Below are 20,479 nucleotides of genomic sequence, written 5' to 3'. Positions count from 1 at the left end.
GCCTTGGTGAGACCACACCTTGAGTATTGTGTGCCGTTTTGGTCGCCTTATCTGAGGAAGGATGTTCTTGCCATGGAGAGAGTGCAGCGAAGATTCACCAGACTGATACCTGGGATGGCAGGAATGACGTATGAGGAGAGATTGGGTCGATTAGGCTTATATTCGCTAGAGTTTAGAAGAATGAGAGGGGATCTCATTGAAACTTATAAAATTCTAACAGGACTAGACAGACTAAATGCATGAAGGATGCTCCCGATGGCAGGGGAGTCCAGAACCAGGGGTCACAGTCTAAGGATAAGGGGTAAGCCATTTAGGACTGCGATGAGGAGGAATTTCTTCACCCAGAGAGTGGTGAACCTGTGGAATTCTCTGCCACACAGGGCAGTTGAGGCCAATTCATTAAATATATTCAAGAAGGAGTTGAATATATTTCTTAAGGCTAAAGGGATCAAGGGATATGGGGAGAAGGCAGGGACAGGGTACTGAATTTGGATGATCAGCCATGATCTCATTGAATGGCGGAGCAGGCTCGAGGGGCCGAATGGCCTACTCCTGCTCCTATCTTCTATGTTTCTATGTAAGTATGAAGATTGAAGCCATCTAACTGTCATTCATGCAAGTGTTTAAAAATGTGTAATCATGAAACTTTTTCAATTTTTAATGTGGCTTATACTCATGCCATAAAAATGCATTGAAAGAAACTGAAAATAAAGTGCAGGTCTTAGTGAAGATAATTTTAAAAATTGCTTAAGAAATTGTGATAAAACGCCAGAAAAATTAATTCCCTGCTGCGCCTACAATCCTGGGCTTAATTTTACCCCTGTATTGAAGCAGCGTAATTGCAGGACATTTGCGTGTATGGCTCTTTAGCCTGCGGGCGGGGCCATTATAATGAGCACTGATGTATTCGGGCACAGAGATCGATAGACGGGTGTAAAAGAGCGAGGAAATTTGGGCGTGCGTAATACCCTTACGCCCAAGATTCCTTGATCTTTTATGGCGGGTGTTTGATTTATGCCCCGGTTATACATGTCTCTGGGCACAAATACACAGGAAATTCCAAGAAAATAGGCAACTTATTTTTAGTAAAAGAGTGACAGAATTGTGGAACAGATTACCACTAAGGGTAATGAAACAGGAAGCTACAACAGTTTTTAAAAAAGGGCCAGATGAGTTCCTATTAGGAAAGGAGTTACAGGATCCAGTAAAGGCAATAGATTGGAGGGTCGGAAGGGTATGCTATATTAACCAATAGTCTTCTGTCAAAACATTGTTGCATTGCTGTAACAGCATGTGGGCAAACTTGCATGTTCTTAGTTGTGTCCAAGCAACATTTGTGACTTTAAACTTCTGGGTCTCTGATGCATCACACCTCTGGAATTCAGGTTCTTTATATTGAAGGTTATAGTCAATGATGAAACTATCAAGTGTCTGCTGTCAATTGTGTTTCTTCAATGCATATGAGCCTAAGATAATGTGTATGTGTTATCAGAATTATGAGGCTGTTAGGGTTGTAGATAGATTAATTATTGTGTTTATTATCTTGGACAACAGAATCAGCAGCAAACCCAGCAACACCAGCAGCAGACAACACAACAGAATCAACAACAGCAACAAGCACCCCAGCAACAAAACAGCACACAGACAAATGGAACAGCTGCTGGGGGAGGAGGTGGTGGAGGAGGAACTGGAGGAGGCCTCCAGCATAACCAGGACAGCAGTCTCAATCAGGGACCTCCAAACAAGAAGCCTCGAATAGGCACTTCAGCTACAACTTCTGGTGGATCTGTCATGACAACTGATTACCAGGTGCTTTCAATTTTGGCTGCTGTTACTTTTCGTTATTGCAACAAGAGTCACTATTCTTGCAATATCTAAACATTGAGATTTAAAAAATACCTGGTGTAGTCGTTGCTTGCAAACAAGAAAGTATACAGCAGTAAACACAGCAACATTGTAATACACTGGGATCAATACCCTGAGAAGAATATTCATCAATGGCACCAGGTGAATACTGAACCCCTTCATCTTAACTCTTAGTCAAGGAACCATCTGGAGTTTATGCCCATGAGTTGAGGATGCCTAAATTTGGCTTATTGAACTGTCTTACATTAAACAGTTTGGATTTTATTAACATTTACACTACCAAACTCCCATCACGATCCGCACAAGCTACTGAGTGAATAATTAATCCTTTCTTGACAATTGTCAAAGACGAGGTCAGACAACAAAGTTATGAAAAACTTAAACATTGAGTATGCAAATAATTAGTAGCTAGGGTTAATTAACAAAATAAATAACAGAAGTTACAATGGCAGTTCAGTTATGTCACAGTAAGTCAACTGCTGCTGATTATAAATTTACTGGCACAATCACTGTTTAGGATTGATATAAATTGGTGAGATTAGTTTAGAATTAGACTCCTTAGATAGCTGACAAGTTAACAGCATTAGATACTAGCATATATATATATTAATATATGTAATATTAGAATATATAAAGTCTATATGCTTGTAGTTAGCAATGTTTCCAGAACTTATTCGACCCCATCCTTATGAGCTGGCGTGGATGAACTGGTTGGCTCGCCTTCCTCTGGGAGGATGGTGTTAGTTGAATCTGCGCCCATAGAGGTGCTGTCCATTACTCCTGGATCCTCTGCTCGTGGGCAAACCCACCTTCTGCGCTGGTAGCTGTATCTGAACTAGCTGACTTAAATTTAATCTCCTTTTGATCACAGGGAAACTTGTACATCTAAGTGATACCTGCCTGTCTCTGGCTGGTATAGCCATACAATCTTAACTTCTGAAACATTTCTGTCAGAGATGCACTTTCTAATTTTACATACACCATTCTACATATACTAGACAAAAAAACTCCTACACCATCTGCTATAGAGACTACTATAAGAGCTACAAAAAGAACTAGAACTAAATTTAGGACTGAAGACTGAGAACTTTCATGTCAAAAACACCATCATGTATATCCTTAATTTTCAAATCTATTGACCAGTCTGAGTGGCACATATATTAGAAGAGTTCTACCTTTTCCGTGTCAATTACACAGTGCTGTTGGTACACCTGATGACCCCAAATCAATGAAGCACCAGCACCTAGACATGCCAAGGGTCATTGCTCAGAAAAGGACTCACAGGGGTCCAGTTAAGGCCAGACATCTTTGTGTTCCCCTTAACAAGTCGACTCCAGGCCGATGGTATGGATGGCTTATCTTCTATTCCTGATAAAGAATGTTTTGCTTGTATAAGCCGACATGGTTTAATTAGCATTAGTGGTTTCCTTTCCCAGCATTTAGTCTGAATACATTTAAGGCAATTCATAGGGCATTTCCCCTATAACATCCAGTTCTTGCTGCTGTGATTGGTGAGAATACTAAAGATACAGGCAGGTAACTTCACAGCAATGTGTTGTAATCGGCTTGTCCTGTATGCCAGCATATAGAACATGTGCTTTTCTGTACTGTAGTCCTTAATCAATACTATATTTTCTGATTTCCATGATATACGGTCCTATGAATGTGGTGTAGGTTTGTCTTGGTGTCGTAATGGCTAAATGGCTCACTCACTGTGATACTGAGATATACAGACTAGGAAAATCCCAGGTTCAATCTCTGGTCTTTACCAAATTATCTGAGTCAATGATGAAGGCACTACAAATGGACTTGTTCTCTCAGAGCTAGGGGCTGAAAAAAAACACAGCCAAGGTCTTGCTCCTATCCTATCCCATGATCCCTGATATGAAGTGCACATGTGTGGATATTAGGAGAGAATAGGTTCAGGTTTGGCTGTGATGGCTCTCATGATTGAGTAACCTGCTGTCACTCACTGCTTGTAAGCTCACACATGAAGAATGGTCTCTCAGGCAAGGTATCATAGTGCTGCCACCACCAGTAGAAATGTTCTCCAGCATGAATGACTAATAACTGGGGAAAAAACTGGTAAAATCTTTTTAGAAAAGTGCTGTATCCATTGATATTTACATTATATGTTTTGTTTAATGGAATTTTACGGTGAATTAATGTCCACTAGTCAGGGAATCTCGGTCTCCATAATTACGCTCTTCTGATATAGTGGCCTCGAAATTCGAAGTGTTTGCTCTGGCCATTGAGGCCCGTTTTGGGGGGCAAAATGGCGGCTGCCTCACTTTTCCCCGCAGCCAGTGGGTACCGCGGCGGCTGCCGTTTTTGGCATGTCGGCAGCACTGCTGTTGCCTGCGCTCCCTTAAAGTATTGTAATTAGTCAGAGCATGACGTCAATCAGTGTGCAACGCCAAGTTAACACCTGCTCATTCATGTTGGATATCGCCACTCCTCTTGCCACCTTCTCCAAAGCACACCTGTGCGTGCAGCCACTAAAAGCCCTTCACCAGTGTAAACAGCAATTCCATGAGGATGCTTCAAGTGACAAATGTAAGACAGCCAGAAAGTAAAGCTAGAATTATCTCCACGTAGCTAATGTAGTGTTTATATTAATCGCAAGCCTATTTGCTTCAACTACTCCCTGTGGTAGCGAGTTCCACATTCTCACCACTCTCTGGGTAAAGAAGTTTCTTCTGAATTCCCTATTGAATTTCTTGGTGACTATCTTAAATTGATAGCCTCTAGTTTTTCTCTTCCCCACAAGTGGAAACACTCTCTCTGTATCTACTCTATCAAAACCTTTCATAATTTTAAAGACCTCTATTGCATTCCTGGTATCATCCCTGTAAATCTTCCAGTGCATCTATATCCTTTTTACAATATGGCAACCGGAACTGTACACAGTACTCCAAGTGTGGTCTAACCAAGGTTCGATACAAGTTTAGCCTAACTTCTCTACTTTTCAATTCTATCCTCTCGAAATAACCCGAGTGCTTGGTTTGCTTGTTTATGGCCTTATTAACCTGCGTCACTACTTTTAATGATTTGTGTATTTGTACTCCGAGATCCCTTTGCACTTCTACCCCATTTAGATTCTTATTTTCCAACTGATATGTGACCTCCTTATTTTTCTTACCAAAGTATAATACCTCACACTTATAAACATGAGGATGAGAATTTTAATTCTGAGATCTTTTGGAACTGTGAGCCAATGTAGGTAAGTGAGGACAGGAGTGATGGACAAGCTGTGCTTGATGCAGGTAGTATAGGGTACAATAGAGTTTTAAATGAGCTGATGCTTAAGGAGGATGGAGGATGGGAGGCTAACCAGGAGAGCATTGGAGTACTCAAGTCTGAAGATGACAGAGTCACAGATGAGAGTTTCAGAAACAGATGGGCTGAGGTGGGGCTAGAGGTGTGCAATGTTGCGGAGGTGGATGTAGATAATCTTTGTGATAGAGAGAATATGGGGTTGGAAGGTGACTGTGGGATCGAATAGGATACCAGAGTTGCAACAGTCTGGTTCAGCCTGAGGTAATAGCTGAGGAGAGGGATGGCGTTGGTGGTGAGGGTACAGAGTTTGTTGCAGGAACTGAAGGCAATGAGCTGGAGGAAATCATAGAATTATAGATCATAGAATGCTACAACACAGAAAAAGGCCATTCAGCCTGTGCTGGCTCTTTGAAAGAGCTATCCAATTAGTTCCACTCTACTGCTCTTTCCCCATAGCCCTGCAAATAATTACCCTTCAAGTGTTTATCCAATTTCCTTTTGAAAGTTACTATTGAATCTGCTTCCACCACTCTTTCATTAGTACATTCCAGATCGTAACAACTCACTGCATAAAAGAAATTCTTCTCATGTTGCATCTGGTTCTTTTGGCAATTACCTTAAATCGGTGTCCTCTGGTTACCAACCCTTTTGCCACTGGAAACAGTTTATATACTCTATCAAAACCCTTTATGATTTTGAACACCTCTATCAAATCTCCCCTAACCTTCTTTGCTGTAAGGAGAACAATCCCAGCTTCTCTAGTCTCTCCTAGTAACTGAAGTCCCTCATCCTTGTTACCATTCTAGTAAATTTCTTCTGCGCCCGGTCTAAGGCCTTGACATCCTTCCTAAAATGTGGTGCCCAGAATTGGCCACAATACTCCAACTGGGGCCGAACCAGTGTTTTATAAAGGTTTAGCATAACTTCCTTGCTTTTGTCCTCCATGGGCAGGATTTTCATTGGGCCGTGGAGGCGGGATTGGAGGCGTGTGGGGGGTTAAAATCTCGAAATCGGGGGGCACGAACCCATCCCATCCCAAACCCGCCTCCATGCCAGTTTCAAAGGATACCCGACCTGTGCTGGGACCCATTAGTGCCAATTAACTGCCTGTTAACAGCCTAATCCCTATTTTTATTGCTGAAGTGTGGGATTCCCGACGGCTCCAAACCACGCCAAGTTAGCAAGGCGGACGTTGGGCTGAAGGGCTTGGGGGGTTCGAGATGTCCGGTGTTCAGGTGAGTGATGGGTGCATGAGTTCAGAGGTAAGTGTGTTTTGGTGTGTGTAAAGTGTTTAAAGAAGTTTTACTTTACAGCCTTCCTTCCTTCAGGTCTCGGAGTCCGTCATCTCACCGGCACAGAAAGCTCAAAAGTTGCAGCATTTAGCTTTCTGTTCTGGAGAGATCTCTAACTCAGCCTGAGAGGAAGGATTAACTTGGAGTACAGATTGTCAGTGTTGACAGCTTCAAACAGTTGTCAAACGCTGATATTTCATCTGTCAAAAGCTTTTGACAGATGAAATGTCAATCTGTGACGTCACCTGTTGCCGGCTGGCCCTTAATTGCCCTGCTGAGCCCGCTGGGCGGCTCAACAAGGTCAATCAAGTGAAAATCGCGTGGGTTGGCCACAACTCGATGGAGGCGGGACTACAACCCCGAAAGTTGTAGTCCCGCCTCCTACACGCCTCCTCAATCAAAATCCAGCACCATGCCTCTCTTTATAAAGCTAAGGATCCCATACGCTTTTTACAAGCTGGTACTTCAGTAGGGAAATGCTGGCGAAAATGCAATCATAGTTATCTATATATATAAATCGGTACTTCTGTCTGTCATTCTGTCATTCTGTCTGTCATTCTGTCTGTCATCGCGTGTGCGTCTGGCGGGCTATGCGCTCGAAAGTTACAGGGCGTACCTACGCGCGCGTTACCTCCAAAGAAAGCTTACGCTTCCGAGACGGTTTTTAAGCGTATTTACGTTTTGGTCGGGCTAAAATCGCGCCCGCGGTATCCCAAAAACCTTCAACATTCGCTCATTAGCATCTCATTATCCGCTCATTAGCGACAGAGTGACCTCGAGGTCGACCAATCATACGGCGACTTGCTGCCGCGTGCGGCCGGGGCCCTCCTACGGTCGAGTGACGGGACGATTGACCAATCCTACGCTTTGGTGACCTGGCGGTCAACCAATCGGTGCGTGTGTGGGCAGGCCTTATCGTTCTGAACCGAGGTGAGTAGCCGCCATCTTGCTTCCATTCTTTTTCTGCTTTCTGCGTATTTCTTTTCAAATATACATTTCCAGCAAAATAAAATTCAATTTATTAAATTCTTTTAAAATAAATCACTCATTTGTAAATATTTTATCTAACCTGAACATTCTTTTTCCTACCTTTGCCCGTTTTTTTCTAGGCCTGAAAGCCTGGGCCTTTCTTGCCCAGCCAGGCCCGAGCTAGGTAACTGGGCTGCTGCTAAGCTCCTCACCCCCCCGCCCCCCGCTGTCACGTTACCCGGGGCACGAGGGTCAGGGTCGCGCGCGCAGCAGGAGCAGGTGAGACTCTGTTCCGCGCTCGGCGGGGGGGTGGGGGGGGGCGGGGCTCGGCCGCCGGCCGTCTCTCAGAGCCGCAATCGGGCTCGGCCGGGGGGGGGGGCGGGGCTCGGCCGCCTGCCGTCTCTCAGAGCCGCAATCGGGCTCGGCCGAGGGGGGGGGGGGGGGGGGGGAGCGGGGGGGCTCGGAGAGCGGGCTCGGGAGCGGGGCTCTCAGCCTGGGCCTTCCCCCCTTCCCCTTTCCCGCTCCCCCCGGCCCCCCCCTCCCCCCTGACCCCCTTCCCCCCCACCCCTTCCCCCCCCGCCCCTTCTCCCCCTCCCTTCCCCCCCCTTCCCTTCCCCCCTCCCTTCCCTCCACCCCCCCTTCCCCTTTCCCCCCCGCCCCTTCCCCCTCTCCCTCCCCCTCCCTTTCCCCCCTCCCTTTCCCCCCCGCCCTCCCTTCCCCCCCGCTCTCTTCCCCCCACCCGCTCTCTCTCTTCCCCCCAGTCGCTCTCTCTTGTCCCCCCAGTACGCTCTCTCTCTACCCCCCCAGTCGCTCTCGTCTCTACCCCCCAGTCGCTCTCTCTCTTCTCCCCCAGTCGCGCTCTCTCTCTCTCTTCTCCCCCCCCCCCGCCAGTCGCTCTCTCTCTCTCTCTTCCAACAACAACATGCCCTCGAAAAAGCCTCGGCACCGCCGGGCACTTCAGCTAGTCCATATATATAAATCGGTCGATCTGTCATTCTGTCTGTCATTCTGTCTGTCATTCTGTCTGTCATCGCGTGTGCGTCTGGCGGGCTATGCGCTCGAAAGTTACAGGGCATACCTACGCGCTGCGTTAGCTCCAAAGAAAGCTTACGCTTCCGAGACGGTTTTAAGCGTATTTACGTTTCGGCCGGGCTAAAATCGCGCCCGCGGTATCCAAAAAACCTTCAACATTCCGCTCATTAGCATCTCATTATCCGCTCATTAGCGACAGAGTGACCTCGAGGTCGACCAATCGTACGGCGGCTTGCTGCCGCGTGCGGCCGGGCCCTCCTACGGTCGAGTGACGGGACGATTGACCAATCCTACGCTTTGGTGACCTGACGGTCGACCAATCGGTGCGTGTGTGGCCGGTCCTTATCGTTCTGAACCGAGGTGAGTCGCCGCCATCTTGATTCCAAACTTTTCCTTTCTCCCGCTTTCTGCGTCTTTAAAAAAAAACGTTGCTTTTAAAACACATATTGTTTTAAAAAAAAAATGATTTAGAAACGAATTAACTTATCTAATCTCATTAATTTTACTACCTTTCCCCGTTTTTCCAGGTAGGCCTCGAAGCCTCGGCTTCTCCTCCGCACCCACGCCCGAGCTAGGCACCTCCCGGCCCCACTCGAAGGCTGGAGGGGCGGGACTCAGCCCAGCGCCGCTACCTTACTAAAGGGTGCGCGCACAGCAGGAGCTGAGACGCGGCGTCTCTCTCTGGCTCGGCCGGGGGGCGGGGCTTGGTGAGCGTCAAGCGTTACCCTGGCAACCGGGCCCGCCAGCCGTCTCGCACAGCCGCAATCGTGAAGCTAGCTCGGGAGGCCGGTGCTCGGAAGATCGCGCCTCCGGAGTTCGGCGCTTGGTTGGGGTGGAGGGGTTGGGGGGGGGGGGCGAGCCTCTGGGGTGGGGGGGGGCGAGCCTCTGGGGGGGGCGAGCCTCTGGTGGGGGGGTGAGTCTCGGGGGGGCCAACCAGGGGGCTCGGGAGTTTGGGGGGACGGGGATCAGGGGGCTCGGGGACTCTCCCCCTTCCCCTCCCGCCCCTTCCCCTTCCCCCCCCCCTCTCCCTTCCCCTTCCCCCCCTCCCTTCCCCTCCCCCCTCCCTTCCCCCCCTCCCTTCCCCCCCGCCCTCTCTCTCTACCCCCCAGTCGCTCTCTCTCTACCCCCCAGTCGCTCTCTCTCTTCCCCCCAGGTCGCGCTCTCTCTCTCTCTCTTCCAACAACAACATGCCCTCGAAAAAGCCTCGGCACCGCCGGGCACTTCAGCTAGTCTATATATATAAATCGGTCGATACTTCTGTCTGTCATTCTGTCTGTCATTCTGTCTGTCATCGCGTGTGCATCTGGCGGGCTATGCGCTCGAAAGTTACAGGGCGTACCTACGCGCGCGTTACCTCCAAAGAAAGCTTACGCTTCCGAGACGGTTTTAAGCGTATTTACGTTTCGGCTGGGCTAAAATCGCGCCCGCGGTATCCCAAAAACCTTCAACATTCCGCTCATTAGCATCTCATTATCCGCTCATTAGCGACAGAGTGACCTCGAGGTCGACCAATCGTATGGCGGCTTGCTGCCGCGTGCGGCCGGGCCCTCCTACGGTCGAGTGACGGGACGATGGACCAATCCTATGCTTTGGTGACCTGACGGTCGACCAATCGGTGCGTGTGTGGGCGGGCCCCTATCGTTCTGAACCGAGGTGAGTCGCCGCCATCTTGCTTCCATTCTTTTTCCTGCTTTCTGCATCTTTCTTTTCAAATATACATTTCCACCAAAATAAAATTGAATTTATTAAATTGTTTTTAAAAAAATCACTCATTTGTAAATATTTTCTCTAACCTGAACATTCTTTTTCCTACCTTTCCCCGTTTTTTTCTTAGGCCTCAAAGCCTGCGCCTTTCTTGCCCAGCCAGGCCCGAGCTAGGTGATTGCGCTTCTGCTAAGCTCCTCCCGCCCCCCCCCCCCCGCCCCCGTGTCACGTTACCCAGGGCAATGGCGTCAGCCACGAGAGTCAGGGTGTCGCAGCGCAGCAGGAGCAGGTGAGACGCGGCGTCTCTGTTCCGCGCTCGGGGGGGGGGCGGGGCTCGGCCGCCGGCCGTCTCTCAAAGCCGCAATCGGGCTCGGCCGGGGGGGGGGGGTGTGGGGCTCGGCCGGGGGGGGGGCGGGGCTCGGCCGGGGGGGGGGGGCGGGGCTCGGCCGGGGGGGGGGGGCTCGGCCGGGGGGGGGCGGGGCTCGGCCGCCGGCCGTCTCTCAGAGCCGCAATCGGGCTCGGCCGGGGGGGGGGGCGGGGCTTGGAGAGCGGGGCTCTCGGCCGGGGTGGGCGGGGCTCGGAGAGCGGGGCTCTCGGCCTGGGCCCCCCCGGCCCCCCCTTCCCCCCCCGCCGCCCCTTCCCCCCCGCCCCGCCCTTCCCCCCCCCCGTCGCCCCCCCTTCCCCCCCGCCCCTTCCCCCCCCGCCCCCACCTTCCCCCCCCGCCCCCCCTTCCCCCACCGCCCCTTCCCCCCCCCGCCCCTTCCCCCCCTCCCTTCCTTCCTCCCCGCCCCTTCCCCCCCTCCCTTCCTCCCTGCCCCTTCCCCCCCGCCCCTTCCCCCCGCCCCTTCCCCCCCTCCCTTCCCCCCGCCCCTTCCCCCCGCCCCTTCCCCCCCTCCCTTCCCCCCGCCCCTTCCCCCCGCCCTCCCTTCCCCGTGCCCTCCCTTCCCCCCCTCCCTTCCCCCCTCCCTTCCCCCCCGCCCTCCCTTCCCCCCCGCTCTCTGCCCCCCACCCGCTCTCTCTCTACCCCCCAGTCGCTCTCTCTCTTCCCCCCCAGTCGCGCTCTCTCTCTCTTCTCCCCCCCCCCCCCCCCAGTCGCTCTCTCTCTCTCTCTTCCAACAACAACATGCCCTCGAAAAAGCTTCGGCACCGCCGGGCACTTCAGCTAGTTAAAGTATAAATGAATACCGTTTGCTTATTCAGTTTGTTTTCTGTCTCAAGATGTTATCTATCTCAAATCCAAGTTTGTACAAATTTGGTGCAAATAAACTCTTGATAAAGCATAAAGAAATATTAAACAAGTTCGACGTAGTCCTCACTGAATTATCCAGAACTTGTCCTGTGCAAACCTGATGATACATTCATTTCCAAAATAACTATCAGCATACTTTAAAGGTACAGAAATCTAGTGAGCCAGATACACATACACAAATTTACCTTCCTTTTTAAGGAAATTCAATTTTACAATTTATATTTCTTAAGGATATTTATAAAAGATGTTCCATTACTGGACCGGCATGGGGATCCTACAGTTGGCTTTTCCAGGCTGGGGAGGCAGAAAGCAAATCACCTGCACCCCCAATTCCTGATATCTCTCCAGTGACCCTCCCTGAAAGTATTCCTGTGTAGGCATTGGATGAAGGCAGAATTGCCCATTCCTTCCTTCCCACCATGATTGAATGACCTAGCAACATTCACTATCCAGACTCTCAAATGGAGACTGGTCAGATGGCTTGTACCTGTGGAACTGTGCCCCAGCATAACTTGCTGGTTTTAGGAAAGGTGGGATAAATTTAACAGAAACAACAATATCCCAGTTAAATTTGAAAGCTCATTTAAACTGGGTTTTTGCTCAAGGGCAGTGAGCAAACACAAGACAGTATGGGAGACAAAATAGAGTGAATGCAAATCAATATGGAACATTCTTTGACACTTTTAGTTACTTAGTTCAGTACCACTGTCATTTCAAAATATTATCTAGTCTTTTGTTTAAAGTATTTCTGGTTCAGTGCTAACTTCACTTCAGCACAGAGCACATTATGTAATCTTGACCTCCTGTACATGAAAGAAGCTTTGCTGTGGTTTGTTTGCACTTCAGGGACAGATAGATTACCTCTACTACTACCTCCTAGAATGATGTACATGGAATAACCTTTTGTGGCTTAAATATTTCTGTTAAGTAGGTAGGGGGTACATTCACAAGTTATAACCATGAAATGTAAACCATCTGTATTGGACAAAAGCTACTCAAGTCTGTCAAAGATTAATTTGTTTGATTTCTAGGATTTAAATTTACTATAACCTCACTTTTATGGTTTTATGTTTTTAGTTTTTGCAATAACTGACTATTTGATCACTGCTTCCAGATTACCATTATCCTAATGTGATTGAGGTAAAATGAGTGCACAGTGTATTATACTTTTTGTGTAAGGCATGCATCAGAATGCATTTGAAAGAAATGTTGGCAATCAATTTGGTGATGTGTTCTTTGAGGATCAGTGTGCTATCTATACATTTCACTATTTAAGAGTTAACATTATCAGCATTGTTGTTTATGTTGATTACTTTTTTTTAGCAAGCCAGGTGTGTGATGTGTGGAAACTGCCCTCTGAAGTGGCTGAGCAAGCCACTCCGTTGTATCAAACCACTACAACAGAGACACCTGGGGTGTAGCACACAAATCGTTGAAGGTGGCAAAACAAGTTGAGAAGGCTGTTAAAAAGGCATACGGGATCCTTGGCTTTATAAATAGAGGCATAGAGTACAAAAGCAAGGAAGTTATGCTAAAACTTTATAAAACACTGGTTAGGCCCTAGCTAGAGTATTGTGGCCAATTATGGGCACCAACTTTAGGAAGGATGTCAAAACCTTAGAGAGGGTACATAGGAGATTTGCTAGAATGGTACCAGGGATGAAAGAATTAAGTTACGCGGAGAGACTTGAGAAACTTGAGGAAAGATTGGATGGGCTGGGATTGTTTTTCTTTGGAACAGAGGAGGCTGAGGGGAGATCTAATTTAGGTATATAAAATTATGAGGGGCCTAGATAGAGTGGATAGGAAGGACGTATTTCCCATAGCAGAAGGGTTAATAACCAGGGGGCATAGATTTAAAATAATTGGTCGGAGGTTTAGACCAGCTCTTGGTCCGTAGCCTTGTAGGTTACAGCACTTCAAGTGCATATCCAAGTACTTTTTAAATGTGATGAGGGTTTCTGCCTCTACCACCCTTTCAGGCAGTGAGCTCCAGACCCCCACCACCCTCTTAAACATGTTCACGTATAATCTCCCTGCTCTTATACTCTATGCCTCGACTAATAAAGGAAAGTATCCTGTATGCCTTCTTAAACACGTTATCTACCTTTCCTGCTACCTTCATGGATCTGTGGACATGCACTGCAAGGTCCCTCTGTTCCTCTACACTTCTCAGTATCCTACCATTTATTGTGTATTCCCTTGCCTTTTTAGCCCTCCCCAAATGCATTACCTCACACTTCTCTAGATTGAATTCCATTTGCCACTTTTCTGCTTATCTGACCAGTTCATTGATACCTTCCTGCAGTCTACAGCTTTCTTCCTCATTATCAACCACACGGCCAATTTTTGTATCATCTGCAAACTTCTTAATCATGCCCCCTACATTGAAGTCTAAATCATTGATATATATACCACAAAAAGCTAGGGACCGATTAATGAGCCCTGCAGAACCCCACTGGAAACAGCCTTCCAATCACGAAAACACCCATCGATCATTACCTTTTGCTTCCTGCCAGGGAGCCAATTTTGGATCCAACTTGCCACTTTCCTTTGGATCCCATGGGCTTTTACTTCTCTGGCCAGTCTGCCATGTGGGACCTTGTCAAAAGCCTTACTAAAATCCATGTAGACTACATCAAATGCACCAACCTCATTGACCCTCTTTTGTTACCTCCTCAAAAAATTCAGTCTAGTTAATTGGACACAACCTTCCCGTAACAAATCCATGCTGACTGTCCTTGATTAATCTGTCCCTCAGAATTTTTTCCAATAATTTGCCCACCACCAAGGTTAGGCTGACTGGCCTGTAATTAGTTGGCCTATTCCTTTCTCCCTTTTTAAACAACGGTACAATGTTAGCAGTTCTCCGGCACCACACCAACCCAGAGAGGATTGAAAAATGATGGTCAGAGCTCCGCTATTTCCTCCCTTGCTTCTCTTAACAGCCTGGGAAACATTTCATCTGGGCCTGGCAATTTATCTATTTTCAAAAATGTTAAATCCTTTAGTATTTCCTCTCTCACTATGTTTATCTCATCTAATATTTCACACTCCTCTTCCGTAACTATAATGTCTGCATCGTCCCTCTCTTTTGTGAAGACAGACGCAGAGTATTCATTAACAATCATACCCACTGACATGAATCAGTCATTCATGAAAGAAAGACTTATGAAATAATACTGAGCGGGCTGCGGGTGGTGCTGTCCAGGGAGAGTATAAATACTCGGGCACGGGCCCAGCTTGCGCAGGACATTCTTAACAGGAACTAATGAAGGACAGAACTAGACCTTCATGTTGTAAAACAGTTGATTAAAGCTTTGTTTAACACTTAGACCAAGTGCCTAATAGTTTTCTTACATCACCCACGTCTTCTACCTCAACACACAGGTTACCTTCTTGGTCTCTAATAGGCTGTACTCTTTCTTTAGTTATCCTCTTGATCCTTATGTATTTATAAAACATCTTTGGGTTTTCCTTGATTTTACTTGCCAATATTTTTTCATGCCCTCTCTTTGCTTTCCTAATTTCCTTTTAAATTTCACCCCTGCACTTTCTATACTCCAGTATGCTTTCTGCAGTATTTAGCTCTCGGTATCTGACATAAGCTTCCCTTTTTATGCCCCTTGATATCCAGGGGGCTCTAGATTTGGGAGCCTCACCCTTTTTCTTTGTATGAACATATTTGCTCTGAACCCTCACTATCTCCTCCTATATTGTTTGGATCATTTTTCTTTTCACTCAGTGGATGGCTCCTGTGCTGTGCTGGGTGTTGGGGGGAGAGGGGTGGGGGTCTGATGAGGTAGTTTGAGCTGAGTTAGCCTCCAAAAGCAGGCCCCAGATTGCTTGGTTTTCTCCAGTCCAGGTGGGGGCTGGATATTATTTGTCGCGATTGGCATATGTCCCATTTCATTTTTATTTGTTTATGGGATGTGGGTGTCGCTGGCAAGGCCAGCACTTATTGCCCATCCCTAATTGCCCGTGAGCCACCTTCTTGAACCATGCAGTGCGTGTGGTGAAGGTACTCCCACAGTGCTGTTAGGGAGGGAGTTCCAGGATTTTGACCCAGTGACGATGAAGGATCGGCGATATACTTCTAAGTCAGGATAGTGTGTGACTTGGAGGGGTACTTGGAGGTGGTGGTGTTCCCATGCGCCTGCTGTCAAAGAAGCCTTGGTGAGTTGCTGCAGTGCATCTTGTAGATGGTACACACTGCAGCCATGGTAACCCGGTGGTGGAGGGAGTGAATGTTTTTTTCTAAGGTGGTGGATGGGGTGCCAATCAAGCGGGCTGCTTTGTCCTGGATGGTGTCGAGCTTCTTGAGTGTTGTTGGAGTTGCACTCATCCAGGCAAGTGGAGAGTATTCCATCACACTCCTTATTTGTGCCTTGTAGATGGTGGAAAGGCTTTGGGGAGTTAGGAGGTAAGACACTCGCTGCAGAATACCTAGCCTTTGACCTGCTCTTATTGCCACAGTATTTATGTGGCTGGCCCAGTTAAGTTTCTGGTCAATGGTGACCCCAAGGATGTTGATGGTTGCGGATTTGGCGATGGTAATGCCGCTGAATGTCAAGGGGCGGTGGTTAGACTCTCTCTTGTTGGAGATAGTCATTGCCTGGCACTTGTGTGGCGTGAATGTTACCTGCCACTTATCAGCCCAAGCCTGAACATCATCCATGTTGTATGCGGGCATGGACTGCTTCATTATCTGAGGAGTTGTGAATGGTGCTGAACGCTGTGCAGTCATCAGCGAACATCCCCATTTCTGACCTTATGTTGGAGGGAAGCTCATTGATAAAGCAGCTGGAGATGGTTGGGCCTAGGACACTGCCCTGAGAAATTCCTGCAGCGATGTCCTGGGGCTGTGATGATTGGCCTCCAACCACCACAACCATCTTCCTTTGTGCTAGGTCTGACTCCAGTTAGTGGAGAATTTTTCCCTTGATTCCCATTGACTTCAAATTTTACTAGGGCTCCTTGATGCCACACTCGGCCAAATGCTGCCTTAATGTCAAGGGGAATCACTCTCACCTCACCTCTGGAATTGAGCTCCATTGTCGATGTTTGGACCAAGGCTGTAATGAGGTCGCGAGCCGAGTGGTCTTGGCAGAACCCAAACTGGGCATCAGTGAGCAGGTTATTGGTGAGTAAGTGCCGCTTGATAGCACTGTCGACGACACCTTCCATCACTTTGCTGATGATTGAGAGAAGACTGATGGGGTGGTAATTGGCCGGATTGGATTTGCCCTACTTTTTGTGGACAGGACATACCTGGGCAATTTTCCACATTGTCAGATAGATGCCAGTGTTGTAGCTGTACTGGAACAGCTTGGCTAGAGGCGTGGCTAGTTCTGGAGCACAAGTCTTCAGCACGATAGCTGGGATGTTGTCGGGGCCCATAACCTTTGATGTATCCAGTGCACTCGGCCATTTCTTGATATCACGTGGAGTGAATCGAATTGACTGAAGACTGGCTTCTGTGATTGTGGGGATCTCAGGAGTGGGCTGATATGGATCATCCACTCGGCACTTCTGGCTGAAGATGGTTGCAAACGCTTCAGCCTTGTCGTTTGCACTCATGTGCTGGACTCCACCATCATTGAGGATGGGGATATTCATGGAGCCTCCTCCTCCCGTTAGTTGTTTAATGGTCCACCACCATTCACGACTGGATGTGACAGGACTGCAGTGCTTTGATCTGATCCGTTGATTGTGGGATCGCTTAGCTCTGTCTTTCGCATGTTGCTTCTGCTTTTTAGCATGCATGTAGTCCTGTGTTGCAGCTTCCCCAGGTTGGCACCTCATTGAACCAGGGTTGGTCCCCTGGCTTGATGGTAATGGTAGAGTGAGGGATATGCCGGGCCATGAGGTTACAGATTGTGGTGGAATACAATTCTGCTGCTGCTGATGGCCCACAGCGCCTCATGGATGCCCAGTTTTGAGCTGCTAGATCTGTTCTGAATCTATCCCATTTAGCACGGTGGTAGTGCCACACAACATGATGGAGGGTGTCCTCAGTGTGAAGACAGGACTTCGTCTCCACAATGACTGTGCAGTGGTCACTGCTACCAATACTGTCATGGACAAATGCATCTGCGACAGGTAGATTGGTGAGGACGAGGTCAAGTAGGTTTTTCCCTCGTGTTGGTTATCTCACCACCTGTTGCAGGCCCAGACTGGAAGCTATGCCCTTCAGGACTCAGCCAGTAGTGGTGCTACCGAGCCACTCTTGGTGATGGACATTGAAGTCCCCCAGCCAGTGTACATTCTGTGCCCTTGCTACTCTCAGTGCTTCTTTCATGTTGTGTTCAACATGGTGGAGTACTGATTCATCAGCTGAGGGAGGGCAGTAGGTGGTAATCAACAGGAGGTTTCCTTGCCCATGCTTGACCTGAAGCCATGAGACTTCATGGGGTCCGGAGTCAATGTTGAGGACTCCCAGGGCCACTCCTTCCCGACTGTATACCACTGTGCCGCCACCCCTGGTGGGTCTGTCCTGCCGGTGGGACAGGACATACCCAGGGATGGTGATGGAGGAGTTTGGGACATTGGCTGAAAGGCATAATTCTGTGAGTATGACTATGTCAGGCTGTTGCATGACTAGTCTATGGGACAGCTCTCCCAATTTTGGCACAAGTCCCCAGATGGTGAGGAGGACTTTGCAGGGTGTGCCGTTGCCGTGTCCGTAGCCGGTGCCAAGGTTGATCCATCCGGTTTCATTATTATTGTGTTTTGTAGCGGTTTGTTACAACCGAGTGGCTTGCTAGGCCATTTCAGAGGGCAGTTAAGAGTCAACCACATCTGTGGGTCTGGAGTCACTTATAGGCCAGACCAGGTAAGGACGGCAGATTTCCTTCCCTAAAGGACATAAGTGAACCAGATGGGTTTTTACGACAATCCGATAATTTTCATGGTTACCATTACTGATACTAACTTTTTATTCCAGATTTATTTAACTGAATTTAAATTCCCCAGCTGCCATGGTGGGATTTGAACTCGCGTCTTGCAGTTGTTGGTAAGAAGTGTGCTAGCCTGTTCGGCTTTTTGAAAAATGCATCAGGCAGGCAAATGGGTGTACAAGGTCCCCACCAGATTTTCCTCTCCCAGTTGCTCATTTTACAGGCAAGTGTGACTGACAGTTAGAAAAAAACCCTCCCACACATGTATCTTGTATAAAAGATGTGCAGGTTAGGTTGATTGGCTATGATAAAAAAAAATTGACCCTTAGTGTTAGGGGGATTAAATACGTGGGGTTACAGGGATAGGGTGGGATATGTGTTGGTGTAGGGGTTACGGGGATCAGGTGGGATATGTGTCGGTGCAGGCTCGATGGGCCGAAATGGCCTCTATCTGTACTGTGAGGTTTCTGTGATTTCTGTGAAAACAACAACTTTCATTTATATAGCGTCTTTAATGTAGAGAACTTTTATCGCTAGCGTATTCTAGTAAATTCTGTTTTCTGACAAAATAATTTGCTGCAGTCCTCCATTTTTATAAGTATGATTACTAATCTTTATAAAACTGAGCAAAACAAATGGAATTTAAAAAAATTCTGCAGATGATTTCACTGTTAGAATTGCTTTGAAGCTAGTCAGTTATATTTTGGTTTCTGTTACGTGAATGTTAAAATATAATTTCTGGTTTCACAAGTCCTTGATTTATTTTTAGGTTCAAATTGCACTGTCAGTTTTGAGTTAGATTGATACCTAGAGTAAAATGTCAACCCTTGAAAATACAATCATCAAGTCAGGAGTGTCATTAGATGCAGACAAGAGAATTTAGTTGCTCCCATATGAATCGCTAATAACCCAGAAAAATGCTCCACTTCTGAATCTCCCATTCACTGTTTCTTGTTTTATTTTTCTCAAATCTCCGATAAAATATACTGAAATCTCTGAATAGTAGATTAGTTTCCATATTTAAAGAAAATGGGGAAGCTTCAGCCATATCACATACATCTTGGTTGAATCCAATTTCAATCAATTTCTTTTAGCTATGCATTGAACAATTTTTTCAGAAAGCACTCTATATGATTGCAGGACAAATCCAATCCAGCCAATTACCGCCCCATCAGCCTACTCTCAATCATCAGCAAAGTGATGGAAGGTGTCGTCAACAGTGCTATTAGCGGTACTTACTCACCAATAACCTCATTACAGCCTTGGTCCATACACTGACAAAGGAGCTGAATACCAGAGGAGAGGCGAGGGTGATTGCCCTTGACATCAAGGCAGTATTTGACCGGGTGTGGCATCAAGGAGCCCTAGTAAAATTGAAGTCAATGGGAATCAGGGGGAAAACTCTCCACTGACTGGAGTCATAGAAACATAGAAGATAGGAGCAGGAGTAGGCCATTTGGCCCCTCGAGCCTGTTCCGCCATTTAGTACCCTGTCCCTGCTTTCTTCTCCTATCCCTTGATCGCTTTAGCCTTAAGAAATATATCTAACTCCTTCTTGAATATATTTAATGAATTGGCCTCAACTGCCTTGCGTGGTAGAGAATTCCACAGGTTCACCACTCTCTGGGTGAAGAAATTCATCCTCATCTCAGTCCTAAATGGCTTACCCCTTATTCTTAGACTGTGACCCTTGTTCTGGACTCCACCGCCATCGGGAACAGCCTTCCTGCATCTAGTCTGTCTAGTCCTGTTAGAATTTTATAAGTTTCAATGAGATCCCCTCTCATTCTTCTAAACTCTAGCGAATATAAGCCTAATCGACCCAATCTCTCCTCATACTTCATTCCTGCCATCCCAGGTATCAGTCTGGTGAATCGTCGCTGCACTCTCTCCATGGCAAGAACATCCTTCCTCAGATAAGGCGACCAAAACTGCACACAATACTCAAGGTGTGGTCTCACCAAGGCCCTGTACAACTGCAGCAAGACGTCCCTGCTCCTGTACTCGAATCCTCTCGCTATGAAGGCCAACATACCATTTGCCTTCTTAACCGCCTGCTGCACCTGCATGCTTACCTTCAGCGACTGGTGCACAAGGACACCCTGGTCTCGTTGCACTTCCTCTTTTCCCAATCTATTGCCGTTCAGATAATAATCTGTCTTCCTGTTTCTGCCACCGAAGTGGATAAC

The 20,479-nt window shown here is 47.5% G+C and overlaps 1 protein-coding gene across 1 annotated transcript in view; it reads left to right on the top strand.

Moving 5' to 3' along the window:
* cdk19 (cyclin dependent kinase 19) overlaps nucleotides 1–20,479 on the top strand; it is a 351,351-nt gene that overhangs the window by 306,332 nt on the left and 24,540 nt on the right. Inside the window, exon 12 of the mRNA XM_085997816.1 lies at nucleotides 1,555–1,809. Coding sequence (XP_085853942.1) covers nucleotides 1,555–1,809 — 255 coding nt within the window. The remainder of the gene's footprint in view (nucleotides 1–1,554; nucleotides 1,810–20,479) is intronic.

Source organism: Somniosus microcephalus, chromosome 9, assembly GCF_052327205.1.
Source record: "Somniosus microcephalus isolate GS21.2 chromosome 9, FLI_Smic_1.0, whole genome shotgun sequence".
Lineage (NCBI taxonomy): Eukaryota > Metazoa > Chordata > Chondrichthyes > Squaliformes > Somniosidae > Somniosus > Somniosus microcephalus.
Note: the sequence above shows the minus strand (reverse complement) of the source record. Positions and strands in the feature narration are given on the sequence as shown.